General features: G+C 42.5%; 1 protein-coding gene across 5 annotated transcripts in view; it reads left to right on the top strand.

Annotated features, from left to right (window-relative positions):
• The window catches only part of LOC139583131 (protein sel-1 homolog 1-like), a 54790-nt gene extending 40331 nt beyond the window's left edge, over positions 1-14459 (top strand). For 4 of the 5 annotated variants that reach the window (XM_071413904.1, XM_071413906.1, XM_071413907.1 and 1 more), the window contains 8 exons: positions 2117-2179; positions 2703-2790; positions 3047-3195; positions 3940-4105; positions 8952-9026; positions 9413-9585; positions 9663-9791; positions 10074-14459. In XM_071413904.1, coding sequence (XP_071270005.1) covers positions 2117-2179; positions 2703-2790; positions 3047-3195; positions 3940-4105; positions 8952-9026; positions 9413-9585; positions 9663-9791; positions 10074-10319 — 1089 coding nt within the window. In that variant the 3' untranslated portion in view covers positions 10320-14459. The remainder of the gene's footprint in view (positions 1-2116; positions 2180-2702; positions 2791-3046; positions 3196-3939; positions 4106-8951; positions 9027-9412; positions 9586-9662; positions 9792-10073) is intronic. The other variant, XM_071413905.1, reaches the window with a different exon arrangement.
• Positions 14460-14720: the final 261 nt, after the last annotated feature.

Genomic DNA, 14720 nt, shown 5'->3' with positions numbered 1-14720 from the left:
TTGTGATGGCAACTCCAATACCAATACCTTGACTTTGTTGTCCTTAAGCCATTTTGTCACAACTTTGGAAGTTTGCTTGGGGTCATTGTCCATTTGAAAGACCCATTTGCGACCAAGTTTCAACTTCCTGACTGATGTCTTGAGATGTTGCTTCAATATATCCACATAATTTTCCTCCCTCATGATGCCATCTCTTTTGTGAAGTGCAGCAGTCCCTCCTGCAGCAAAGCACCCCCACAACATGATGCTGCCACCCCCGTGCTTCACGGTTGGGATGGTGTTCTTCGGCTTGCAAGCCTTCCCCTTTTTCCTCCAAACATAACAATGGTCATTATGGCCAAACAGTTCTATTTTTAGACCAGAGGACATTTCTCCAAAAAGTACGATCTTTGTCCCCATGTGCAGTTGCAAACCGTAGTCTGGCTTTTTTATGGCGGTTTTGGAACAATGGCTTCTTCCTTGCTGAGCGGCCTTCCTTGCTGAGCGGTTATGTCGATATACGACTCGTTTTACTGTGGATATAGATACTTTTGTACCTGTTTCCTCCAGCATGTTCACAAGTTCCTTTGCTGTTGTTCTGGGATTGATTTGCACTTTTCGCACCAAAGTATGTTCATCTCTAGGAGACAGAACACGTCTACTTCCTGAACGGTATGACGGCTGTGTGGTCCCATGGTGTTAATACTTGCGTACTATTGCCTGTACAGATGAACGTGGTACCTTCAAGCATTTGGAAATTGCTCCCAAGGATGAACCAGGTCTACAATTTTTGTTTCTGAGGTCTTGGCTGATTTCTTGATTTTCCCATGATGTCAAGCAAAGAGGCACTGAGTTTGAAGGTAGGTCTTGAAGTACATCCACGGGTACACCTCCAATTGACGTCAATTAGCCTATCAGAAGCTTCTAAAGCCATGACATCATTTTCAGGAATTTTCCAAGCTGTTTAAAGGCACAGTCAACTTAGTGTATGTAAATGTTACGGCTCTCGTTGGTGGTAGGAAGAGTGGACCAACGTGGAAAGTGTTCATGATTCTTTTATTTCAAAAAACACTCAAATAAAATAACAAACGTGAAAACGAAAGCGCACAGTTCTGTCAGGCAGATACACTAAACAGAAAACAAGATCCCACAAAACCCAAAAGGAAAATGACAACTTATATATGATCCCCAATCAGAGACAACGATAGACAGCTGCCTCTGATTGGGAACCACACTGGCCAAAAACAAAGAAATAGAAAACATAGACTTTCCCACCCAAGTCACACCCTGACCTAACCAAACATAGAGAATAATAAGGACTTCCACTTCAACTTCGGAACTAGCAGCTAACAATAGCTACGTGGCACACACATGTCCAAATCCTCAAACGCAATACTACGAAAATTCCGAAAATAGCAATATACTCGCATAAACTGATATAAATCGGTTTCAAATAACTTCGTTATGATGTTTCTAACACCTATATCGAATTAAATCACAGACGGATATATCTTAGGCCGATAACAAGAGCTATTCAACATGCCATTCTGATGTCCTCTCTTGCGCCTTGGCGAGCGTCCAAAAGAACGTACATGTCACTCCATTGCCTTTTATAAACTCTGAGAAATACGTAGAGACTCCATTCCACTTCTCATTGGTTACTGACATCCAGGGGAAGGCGGGTGCAGTTCATTTCGATCCATAGGGCACACACAGAGCTTTAAACTGATCTGAGAACAGAGACTATTTTTCTGACCTTCGCATGTCCTGTCATGATTTTCGCTGTAGAAAGAGTTCTGGTTCACCCACAGACATAATTCAAACGGTTTTAGAAACTAGAGATTGTTTTCTATCCAATAGTAATAATAATATGCATATTGTACGAGCAAGAATTGAGTATGAGGCAGTTTAATTTGGAGACGCAAAATGTCGAAGTTGAAACAGCACCCCCTGTAGTGACAAGATTAACAAGACATTTGTGGAGTGGTTGAAAAACAAGTTTTAATGACTCCAACCTAAGTGTATGTAAACTTCCGACTTCAATTGTATATATTATTAGTCAAATTAACCGGTATAGATGTGGTTTTCAAGAGTGTCTCTCTTTTTGGTGTCCTTTCCAACTGTTCTTGTCCCCTAGGGTAACCCTGTTGGGCAGAGTGGACTGGGCATGGCGTACCTGTACGGGAGGGGCGTTCCAGTGGTAAGTGACTGCAACTGTCCACCATCACCCAGTGCCACCTGGCACCTACACTACAAGAGCTTGGCAGGTAGCCTGGCGGGTATGAGTGATATGCCAGTAACCGAAAGGTTGCTTGATCAAATCCCAGAGCTGACCAGGTAAAAATCTGTCCCTCTGCTCCTGAGCAAGGCAGTTAACCCACTGTTCCCCAGGCACCAATGACGTGAATGTTGATTAAGGCAGCCCCCCGCACCTCTCTGATTCAGAGGGGTCGAGTTAAATTCGGAAGACACATTTCAGTTGAATGCATTGTTGTACAACCGACTAGGTATCCCCCTTTCCCAAAACATATTTATTTGAGATAAAGATTTGGCACATGCAATAGGGTTTAGCTGCATGCCTGTATGATTCAAACTGTAGTTACATTCCAAAAGTGAGCTTTTGTAGAGATTGGCATAGGCAATTGAATCCAGCAGCTGTGTAGGCTGTCTTTATTTTCTGTATGATTTACACAATAGTTATGTTTTGTGTGTGTGTCCTACAGAATTACGAGTTGGCGCTGAAATACTTCCAGAAGGCAGCAGAGCAGGGCTGGGTAGACGGACAGCTTCAGCTGGGCACAATGTACTACAGTGAGTGTGTGCGCATGCGTTGTGGGCCTGTGTGTGTAGAGACCCCCTGTTTTTTCTGTTGGTTAGTGTAAAACAGCCTTGTCCCTTTAGTATCCTGGGGAACAGTGCAATGTTAGTTGCCCACCAACATTCTGTTCCCAACTCTGCAGTCTCAACCACTCTTTTTTTCTCTTGCACACCACCTCTCCTTCTCCTTCTCTGTGTTGGGGATCTCTCACTCACTTTTTGTCTCTCCATTCCCCCTCTTCCTCCCCAGATGGGATCGGGGTGAAGTGTGACTACAAGCAGGCCCTCAAGTTCTTCAACCTGGCCTCGCAGGCGGGCCACATCCTGGCCTTCTACAACCTGGCCCAGATGCATGCCACGGGCACCGGCGTTATGCGCTCCTGCCACACCGCCGTGGAGGTGAGCTAGTTAGCCATTAGCTAGCGGATTTACATAATTGGCTAGCTACAGCATTAATTAGTAATTAGCTATAGCTGCTGTATTGAATTGGCTAGCTATAGCATTAGCCATCAACTAGCCGTTAACTAGCTGCTATGGAACTGTATAGCTATAGGATTAGCCATTAGCTAGCTATTAGCTAGTTCAGTATCCCAGCGCGTCACAGTTCATTAGCCTTTAATTACACACCACTGCCAAACTAGCCACCTGGGAGCTAGCCTCTAGACAGCATTTTCCATTAGCCAGGAATTAGCTTTCTGTTACCTGTGCATTAAACCATCAATAAACCATCCGTTAGCCTGAGATTAACCTTCATCTGTTAGATCTATGCATGAATAACCAAATATCTGTCTTCTAGCTAGGAATAAAACATGGTCATCCGTTTAGCCATTTAGTAGCGTGTTAATTGCCCTCCATTAAATGCCATTCAGCCATGTATTAGCTAAGCATTTAGCCATTTGCTACTCATTGTCAGTCATTGTTTGCCAATCCATACTTATCCATTCCTTAGCCATTGATCCACAACTGGGGTCAGATATATTTTTATCCTCCCAATGGTTAAATTTAAAATCAGGGGTTGTGCAATCTGATCCTAAGTCTGTGGTTAGGGGTGACTTCTACCTCGAATTCTCTGAACAGACCCTTTTGTTCATGTTTCTGTGTGTATATCTGTCTGTCTTATTGTGTGTGTGTGTCTGTGAGCAGCTCTTCAAGAATGTGTGTGAGCGTGGGCGCTGGTCGGAGAGGCTTATGGCAGCCTACCGCAGCTTCAAGGATGGCGACATGGACGGGTCGCTGGTGCAGTACCTACTGCTGGCCGAGCAGGGCTATGAAGTGGCCCAGAGCAATGTAGCCTTCATCCTGGACCAGAGTAAGAACACATAAACAGTGCATGTACAGTTGGAGTCATTAAAACTAGTTTTTCAACCACTCCACAAATATCTTGTTAACAAACTACAGTTTTGGCAAGTCAGTTAGGACATCTACTTTGTGCATGACACAAGTAATTTTTCCAACAATTGTTTACAGACAGATTATTTAACTTATATCACTGTATCACAATTCCAGTGGGTCTGAAGTTTACATACACTAAGTTAACTGTGCCTTTAACCTCTCTAGTGTATGTGGGACGCTAACGTCCCACTTGGCCAAAAGCCAGTAAAAATGCAGCGTGCCAAATTCAAATAAATTACTATAAAAATCAATCTTTCATGAAATCACACATGAAAGACACCAAATTAAAGCTACACAATTTATGAATCCAGCCAACATGTCTGATTTCAAAAAGGATTTACGGCGAAAGCACACCAAACGATTATGTTAGGTGAGTGCCTATTCACAGAATAACACAGCCATTTTTCCAGCCAAAGAGAGGAGTAACAAAAAGCAGAAATAGAGATAAAATTAAGCACTAACCTTTGATGATCTTCATCAGATGACACTCATAGGACTTCATGTTACACAATACATGTATGTTTTGTTCGGTAAAGTTCATATTTATATCCAAAAATCTGAGTTTACATTGGCGCGTTACGTTCAGTAGTTCCAAAACATCCGGTGATTTTGCAGAGAGCCACATCAATTTACATAAATACTCATTATAAATGTTATGCATGGAATTTTCTTCTCCACTTCTCCTTAATGCAACCGCTGTGTCAGATTTCAAACAAGCTTTACGGAAAAAGCAAACCATGCAATAATCTGAGGTCGGCGCTCAGAGCCCAATCAAGACAAAAATATATCCGCCATATTGTGCAGTCAATAGAAGTCAGAAATAACATTATAAACATTCACTTACCTTTGATGATCTTCATCAGAATGCACTCCAAGGAATCCCAGTTCCACAATAAATATTTGTTTTGTTCGATAATGTCCATAATTTATGTCCAAATTCCTCCTTGTTGTTTTAGCGTTCAGTACACTTTCCAAACTCACGACGCGCGGGCAAGTCCAGCGGAAAGTACGGACGAAAAGTTGAAAAAGTTATATTACAGTCCGTAAAAACATGACAAACAAAGTATTGAATCAATCTTTAGGATGTTTTTAACATAATTCAATAACGTTCCAACCGGAGAATTCCTTTGTCTTCAGAAGTGCGATGGAACACAGCTCGCTCTCACATGAACGCGCATGGTCAGCGCATGTTCAGGTCATGGTAAACCTTACTCAATCCCCTCTCATTCGGCCCCACTTCACAGTAGAAGCATCAGACAAGGTTCTAAAGACTGATGACATCTAGTGGAAGCCTTAGGAAGTACAACATTACCAATATCCCACTGTATCTTCAATAGGAGCTGAGTTGAAAATCGACCAACCTCAGATTTCCCACTTCCTGGTTGGATTTTTTCTCAGGTTTTTGCCTGCCATATGAGTTCTGTTATACTCACAGACATCATTCAAACAATTTTAGAAACTCTGAGCGCAGTCTGGCAGTGGCTTCTGATTAAATCAAATTTTCACAGAATCGCTTGTTGCAATTTCGATGAGGCTCGCTTGTTCAGATATCGGTAAGTGGACTGGAGGCAGGGCTTGAAAGGGATAATGAATCCAGTTGTTTGTGTCGTCCATTTCTGGAAATTACCTGTGTAATTTCGCACCCAGCTCACTCAGATGCTTCGCTATATCACATTTGACATTGTCCGTAAGCTTGAGTTCATTTGCGCACAAAGAAATCATACAATGATGGAAGGACCTGTGTGTTGTCCTTGTTAACGCAGACAGAAAACAGCTCCAACTTCTTAATCATAGCCTCAATTTTGTCCTGCACATTGAATATAGTTGCGGAGAGTCCCTGTAATCGTAGATTCAGATCATTCAGGCAAGAAAAAGCATCACCCAGATAGGCCAATCGTGTGAAAAACTCGTCGTCCTCATGCAAGCGGTCAGACAAGTGAAAATTACAGTCAGTAAAAAAAAACGTTAAGCTCGTCTCTTAATTTTAAAAAATGGGTCAATACCTTGCCCCTTGATAACCAGCGCACTTCTGTATGTTGTGAAAGCGTTACATGGTCGCTGCCCATATCATAATGCAGAAAATACACGAGAGTTCATGGGTCTTGCTTTAACAAAGTTAACCATTTTCACTGTACTGTCCAAAACGTCTTTCAAGTTGTCAGGCATTCCCTTGGCAGCAAGAGCCTCTCAGTGGATGCTGCAGTGTACCCAAGTGGCGTCAGGAGCAACTGCTTGCTCGTGCGTTACCACTCCACTATGTCTCCCTGTCAGGGCTTTTGCGCCATCAGTACAGATACCAACACATCTTGACCACCAAAGTCCATTTGATGTCACAAAGCTGTCCAGTACTTTAACAATATCCTCTCATGTTGTCAAGGTTTCCAGTAGTTTGCAGAAGAGGATGTCTTCCTTAATTGACCCCCCCATTAACGTAACGGACTTATACCAGGAGCTGTGCCAGGCCCGCCACGTCTGACTCATCCAGCTGTAACGCATATAATTCATTGGCTTGTATGCGAAGGAGTAATTGTTTCAAAACATCTTCTGCCATGTCACTGATGCATCGTGAAACAGTGTTGTTTGATGAAGGCATTGTCTGTATAGTTTTTTGTGGCCTTTTCCCCCAGCATTGTCTACCTGTATTTGACATTGTGGTGTTATTTCACTGAACACTAGATGTTTTAATTATATTTTTGGCAGTGAAACGAAGCTACTCGGGCGAGAAAAACGTAGTGTCCACATCTCCTGATGTACTGGCCTGTCTCCTGGTAGCGCCTCCATGCTCTGGACACTACGCTGACAGACACAGCGAACCTTCTTGCCACAGCTCGCATTGATGTGCCATCCTGGATGAGCTGCACTACCTGAGCCACTTGTGTGGGTTGTAGACTCCGTCTCATGCTACCACTAGAGTGAAAGCACCGCCAGCATTCAAAAGTGACCAAAACATCAGCCAGGAAGCATAGGAACTGAGAAGTGGTCTGTGGTCACCACCTGCAGAACCACTCCTTTATTGGGGGTGTCTTGCTAATTGCCTATAATTTCAACCTGTTGTCTATTCCATTTGCACAACAGCATGTGAAATTTATTGTCAATCAGTGTTGCTTCCTAAGTGGACAGTTTGATTTCACAGAAGTGTGATTGACTTGGAGTTACATTGTGTTGTTTAAGTGTTCCCTTTATTTTTTTTAGCAGTGTATTTCAAAACTCGAGCTTTGATAACAAATTAGATCAGTTGGTGTAGCACTTGAGGCATAACTGATCATAAATGTAAATAATTTGCAAATAATTTTTATTTTACTGATGGTACCTGCATCTGATGTTCATGGTGCTTTCAAGACAACTGGGAAACCGGGGGAAAAAACAAGGTCGTGATGTCAGTGATCTTCAGGTTGGAAAGTCAGAGCTCTAGAAAGATGCTAGTGTTTCCGACTTGGAATTCCGAGTTGGATGACCGTTGAACTATTTTTCCCAGACTGACTTCCCAGTTGTCTTGAACGCACTGATGTCTGAGATTTCCAAGTTCCCAGTTGTTTTGAACACGGCATTAGTCTCAGCGGAGGGAGGGAGAGAGCAACAGAGGCTTCGCCTCTCAGAGGGGACACTGTTTTCCACCTGATGGCGAAACTCGAGTCACACCGCATCTGCCTCATGCACAAATTCATGTTGTTCCTATGACCAGAGAAAGTTAAATATTCCTCTATAAAAATTGGCACGCGGGGCTATCGATACACTTGGCTACTCATTCATTGCACCTGCCGCACGAGTGGGAGTAGGGAGAAGTGTTTTTATGTTTTGTAATGGTGTTGAGCAAAAACAGTGTTGACAGTGCTGCATAAAAACTTAAGAACTCACTCAAACAGCAGCTCTTTGCTGTATTATTTGAGTCTCTCTGTTCATGGTTTTAAAAGGTATGAAGTCTCACGTAGGCTAGTATCAACATTTGCTTTTGCCGGTGTCGTGGAAGCGGTGATATGAGCTATCACTCGATTTAGCCACAGATCTCCCAGTCCACCGGGCAGTCGGAGTTAGTCTTTTTAGACACATTTAAATGTGGGAACACTTTGCTTACCCGGTGCCCAGGGCTTCTGAATCAAGTGCACATACCGCCAACAGCGCAACACAAATACTAAAAATGGAGAACAATCCTTTATTTATGTATTTTCTACAGAAACGTCTGGTGATCGACTAGGAATGCCTTTAGCGATCGACCGGTTCGTGACCACTGAATTATAGAATTGTATCTATTATTTGTTATTTGCAAACTTTGTCATGAAATGAGCAGCAGCAGTACAGATACATTGATAGACCATCACATTAGACGGCACATTCCTCACTCGTTAGAAGCACAATTAAAAGGGCCAGACACTCAATTAAAGGGGAATTACACTTAAAAACCCAAATGTTCGTTTTTCACACCCCATAAAAATAGTGTTCTGTGATTTAAGCATTGACATTGACTCAGAACATCTAATTTAGTTGTTTCTCTATGAACAAAAAAGATCTAAAACCATTAAAAAAGGAAAATATAAAACTGATTTTATAGGGACCCCTTGGAGTTGTTTATTAACCATTATTTTACCATGTATATGAACAGTGCACTATTGGAACAACAAATATTGAGGTTCTGTTCGGAATGAAACAATTGGATAATCATTTGGGTTCCAACCCCTGTTCTGAACCGTGTGTGTGTGTGTGTGTGTGTGTGTGTGTGTGTGTGTGTGTGTGTGTGTGTGTGTGTGTGTGTGTGTTTCTATTTCAAGCAGAGGCCCGGATCTTCAGTGAGAACGAGACGTACCCTCGAGCCCTCCTCCATTGGACCAGAGCAGCAGCACAGGGTTGGTCTAGCCTCCTTCATAAATCACCCTCCCCTCTTATTGCTGTGCTGAGCAACCATCTTGTTTTTGTACCCTTAAGTTGTTGGCAAGGATAGGTAAGATAAAGCTGGGGTATTAAAACGTATGGTAATGACATGTGTACTGTATGTTCAACTGTGGTTAAACAAGGACTAGGATAAAGCTGGGGGACTACCGTTTCTACAGTTTTGATACTGATGTGTGTACGGTTACGGTACTGACGTGGGTACTATATGTCTAACTGTGTTACCCAGGTTATACAGTGGCTAGAATAAAGCTGGGGGACTACCATTTCTACGGTTATGATACTGATGTGTGTACGGTTACGGTACTGACGTGGGTACTATATGTCTAACTGTGTTACCCAGGTTATACAGTGGCTAGGATAAAGCTTGGGGACTACCATTTCTACGGTTATGGTACTGATGTGGACTACGAGACTGCTGTCATCCACTATAGGCTGGCCTCGGAGCAGCAGCACAGTGCTCAGGCCATGTTCAACCTGGGCTACATGCATGAGAAAGGCCTGGGCATCAAACAGGTGGGCAAACACACACATGCACACGCATTAATATACGCACACAACCGTGTAACCCTCTATCTTTCCGCCTGGTGTAGGACATCCACCTGGCCAAGCGTTTCTATGACATGGCTGCCGAGGCCAGTCCCGACGCCCAGGTGCCCGTCTTCCTGGCTCTGTGTAAACTGGGCCTGGTCTACACCCTGCAGTACATGCACGACCTCAACGTGAGTGTACAGTACAGAGCGCTTCCTGGACCCGGGTGACTCTGGGAGATTCAGTTTCCTCAGTCGTTTCTATTTCAACTCGTGGGGGCCAGGCTCAATATTTGAGGCAAACTTAGGCTAGTTGTAGTTTACAACATTTGTACAGGATTCATGGGATTGTACTGTTTGTTAAATGTAATCAATGCTCTCTCTTTCTGCTCCCTCTCCCTCTGACCTCCCTCTTTATTTCTTCCCCTCCCTCCCTGCATCATCTCCCTCCTCGCTCCATCCCCCCTCCACCAGATGACTGAGCTGGTCAGTCAGGTGGACCTTGACCAGCTCCTGGGCCCCGAGTGGGACCTCTACCTCATGACGGTCATCGCCCTGCTTCTGGGCACTATCATCGCCTACCGCCAAAGACAGCATCAGGCTGTGCCCCCGCGGCCCCCTCCTCTCCCGGCCCCAGACAGGCCCCCTCAGGAGCAGCCCCAACCTGAGGACCAGGTTCAGCCCGAGGTCCCACCCCAGGCCGAAGAGGAGCAGCAGTGAGCAATTGCTACTAGCATTAGAGCAATGACTGGAAGTCTATGGGAACAGCGAATATGCTAGCTGTTCCTGTAGACTTCCAATTATTGCGCTAACGCTAATTAGCATTGGCTCCCAAAATGACCTCTAACTTCCTGCATACTGGAAGTTAGACATGGAAAATGGTGTCCACAAGTTCATCTGACTGAGGAAGTAGATAAAGGGCTTCATTGCCAAAATCCCGAACTATCCCTTTAATTATCATCGAATCTGTAAATAAACAGTCTTGTTTTGTGTGCTCTGGTAGTGGTTACCAGATATTTTTTCAGATTTTTCTTTGCGGATTTTATGTAGGTGTTTAAGGTTACAACTTTCCTTATCAGCAAATACGATACCAGAAACAATACACACACCTTGCAAAAGCAACAGCTTTGAGATTGGCAGCAATTGGAACTCGACACGTGAAGTTAGCTTCATCTCCTTGTCTTTAGGAAATGATTTGTTCGGGAACACGTTCTATAAGCAAACATTCTTTATCAAGCAAGTTTTTTTTTCCCCAGCATGCTTTTTTTGTGCAAATATTTCTTTAGCAAACGGGAACTTGTTTTGTTAGCGAACGTGCTTTGTTAGCACATTATGTTGAATTAATGAAAGAAACATAAACTTGCTCATTTATTTGACATCCAGTTCAAAACGGAGCTGAGCTTTGGGCAGCCTTCTTGTTTGAGTGGAACAAGTCATGAAAGGTATTGTTGTCACTTGTCAGTCATTTGAGCTCTGCTACGGTATGGTCAGGCAAAAAGTTGGATTCGGCTCTCGTGTCTATATAATAAATAAGGGAAATATTATGGGGATATTGCTGAATGCCGATCCCCACCATAGATGCTCTCTTACAGCCAAAATCCTGAAAAAGTGCTAGGTTGAAGAAACCCTTCAGTGTCTACACTGTATGTGCCTGACAGTGGTGCACACAGCTGAAAAATTAAAGGTACACTCAGCAGATTACATCATTAACCGAAGGACATTACACAACAGCGGAATTCAAATCTGCCGCCAAGATTACCGTCATTAAGCAAAAGTAACAATTTGCATCATCCCTTGTGGTACACACACATTGGGAATAGCCAATAATGTCAGTCGTGGCAGATTTGTAATTCTCTATGTTGTCTGTAAGTAGGAAGTTGCCTCATTTTGTATGATGATGTCATCTTGCTGAGTGTACCTTTAATCCTTTGTGCCTTTTTATTTATTTTTTTACGGCAAACATAGAGAAGAAATGTATATTTTCTTGTCCACTGCACTCTGCACAATATATTACCGTAAAGAGCAGCATATCTTAAGAATTTTACTCTTCTCTGTGTTTGTTTGTAGTCGGTCTACATTGCCACATGATTATCTTATTGTAGGTGCATTTTCGGGTTGTTCCATCTTCTAGTAATTGGTAGTACGTTTGTGGCACCATTGTTCATTGAATTTTCTCCTGTTTAAACTGTTTGGCTTGATAAGTCACACAGAGGTTTAACTGCGACAGGAACAGAGATGGCGGCTCTCGTAATATCTCCAGTGACTGTGTAATGTTTTTGTTATCATTTTAGGACCAGTTACCCTTCGTGTCATGTGAAGACTCAATAGAAGAAAGCATTGACTTTTTCTATTGACTTTGTAACATACATGGATCCACTCTCATGGGCTGTATGTATAATTATTTCGGAGTAGGAGTGCTGATCTAATCTAGGATCAGTTTCGAGTTTTAGATCATAATTAATAAGACTATATTATGAACAGGAGGGACCTGATCCCACACATTTGGTCCCAGATCTTCATATTTGAGCGTAAGGTGGCAATGGGAAACGCTGTGTGCCAAGGTAAAACATAATTACAGTACTTTAAGCAAGATGGGGTGGGGTATAATAACACTGATGTAAAAAGAGAACATTCACGCCCTTTATATGCTATTTCCTGGGCTGTGTTCATTGGAGCACGCACTGGAAAACGTTTAAAAAAAATCTAAATATGTGTAATATGACAAGTCCCTCTCTGTGTCAGTATGTTTTGTTCCATTTGGTGCCCAATTTAATTTGCCAACGGAGGATATACCCTTTCCATAATGTAAAGAGGAATACACGTGTTTATATAGCAATACACTAACGTTCAATGTATGAAGCAGTATATTAGGAACATAATGGGATGTTAAGAGAATGAGTCAGATTTTTCATGAGAAGTTTCAAATAAGACTTATCGCTCACCAAAACGCAACAATGATGTCCTCTGTACTCACTTTGGTTTGAATAATAACAGGCTACATACTATTTCTCTCTGTCTGCAATAAAATACTGGTCCAGGTCGTTGAAAAAATTGCATTTTACCATCAATGTTTATAGTTTATGAATAATGATCTATAGAGATTGACTACCGTTCAAAAGTTTGGGGTCCCTCAGAAATGTCCTTGTTTTTTAAAGAAAAGCAACATTTTTGTCCATTTAAAATAATATCAGATTGTTCAGAAATACAGCGTCGACATTGTTAATGTTGTAAATTACTATTGTAGCTGGAAACGGCTGAATTTAAACTTTTCACAATTCCTGACATTTAATCCCATTAAAAATTCCAGTTAGCATCACCACTTTATTTTAAGAATGTGACATTTCAGAATAATAATAGAGATAATTATTTATTTTAGTTTTTATTTCTTTCATCACATTCCCAGTGGGTCAGAAGTTTACATACACTCAATTAGCATTTGGTAGAAGTGCCTTTAAATTGTTTAACTTGGGTCAAACGTTTTGGGTAGCCTTTCACAGGCTTCCCACAATAAGTTGGATAAATGTTGGCCCATTCCTCCTGACAGAGCTGGTGTAACTGAGTCAGGTTTGTAGGCCTCCTTGCTCACACACGCTTTTTCAGTTCTGCCCACACATTTTCTATAGGATTGAGGTCAGGGCTTTGTGATGGGTACTCCAATACCTTGACTTTGTTGTCCTTAAGCCATTTTGCCACAACTGTGGAAGTATGCTTGGGGTCATTGTCCATTTGGAAGACCCATTTTGCGACCAAGCTTTAACTTCCTGACTGATGTCTTGAGATGTTGCTTCAATATATCCACATAATATTCCATCCCCATGAAGCCATCTATTTTGTGAAGTACACCAGTCCCTCCTGCAGCAAAGCACCCCCACAACATGATGCTGCCACCCCCGTGCTTCACGGTTGGGATGGTGTTCTTTGGCTTGCGAGCATCCCCCTTTTTCCTCCAAACATAACGATGGTCATTATGGCCAAACAGTTCTATTTTTGTTTCATCAGACCAGAGGACATTTCTCCAAAAAGTACTATCTTTGTCCCCATGTGCAGTTGCAAACCGTAGACTGGCTTTTTTATGGCGGTTTTAGAGCAGTGGCTTCTTCCTTGCCGAGCAGCCTTTCATGTTATGTCGATATAGGACTCGTTTACCTGTGGATATAGATAATTTTGTACCCGTTTCCTCCAGCATCTTCACAAGGTCCTTTGCTGTTGTTCTGGGATTGATTTGCACTTTTCATACCAAAGTACGTTGATCTCTATGAGACAGAACGCGCCTCCTTCCTGAGAGGTATGACGGCTGCGTGGTCCCATGGTGTATATACTTGCGTACTATTGTTTGTACAGATGAACGTGGTACCTTCAGGCGTTTGGAAATTGCTCCCAAGGGTGGACCAGAGGTCTACAATTTTCTTTCTGAGGTCTTGGCTGATTTCTTTTGATTTTCCCATGATGTCAAGCAAAGAGGCACTGATTTTGAAGGTAGGCCTTGAAATACATCCACAGGTACACCTCCAATTGACTCAAATGATGTCAATTAGCCTATCAGAAGCTTCTAAAGCCATGAGATAATTTTCTGGAATTTTCCAAGCTGTTTAAAGGTACAGTCAACTTAGTGTATGTAAACTTCTGACCCACTGGAATTGTGATACAGTGAATTATAAGTGAAATAATCTGTCTGTAAACAATTGTTGGAAAAATGACTTGTTTCATGCACAAAGTAGATGTCCTAACCGACTTGCCAAAACTATAGTTTTATAATTTGTGGAGTGGTTGAAAAACAAGTTTTAATGACTCCAACCTAAGTGTATGTAAACTTCCGACTTCAACTGTATGCTTTCTAACTAGTAAAATCTGGGTTCCTGGCCTCTTAGTCTGATTTCCAATTTTTCTCAGCATTTCCATCCATTTGTTGTTTTCCTCAGATCCCCCAGGGGTCCCGTGGCTGCGCCCACAAGGAGACACATGGAAAGGATGATGGGGAAAACAAACCACCAGACCCGGTGTAGTCTCTGTTTCCTAGTTATAGAACCTGAGTGTTAGTGTGAAATGATGTCTCCTTCTTCTGCTCTTTGGCTAGAGCCTTCTTCATCTTTCTTTCCGGCCGTTTGGTCTCGGCCTTCTGCT

The sequence above is a fragment of the Salvelinus alpinus genome, chromosome 8 (genome assembly GCF_045679555.1).
Source record: "Salvelinus alpinus chromosome 8, SLU_Salpinus.1, whole genome shotgun sequence".
Taxonomy (NCBI): Eukaryota; Metazoa; Chordata; class Actinopteri; order Salmoniformes; family Salmonidae; genus Salvelinus; species Salvelinus alpinus.
This window is presented reverse-complemented; position numbering and strand designations above follow the sequence as displayed.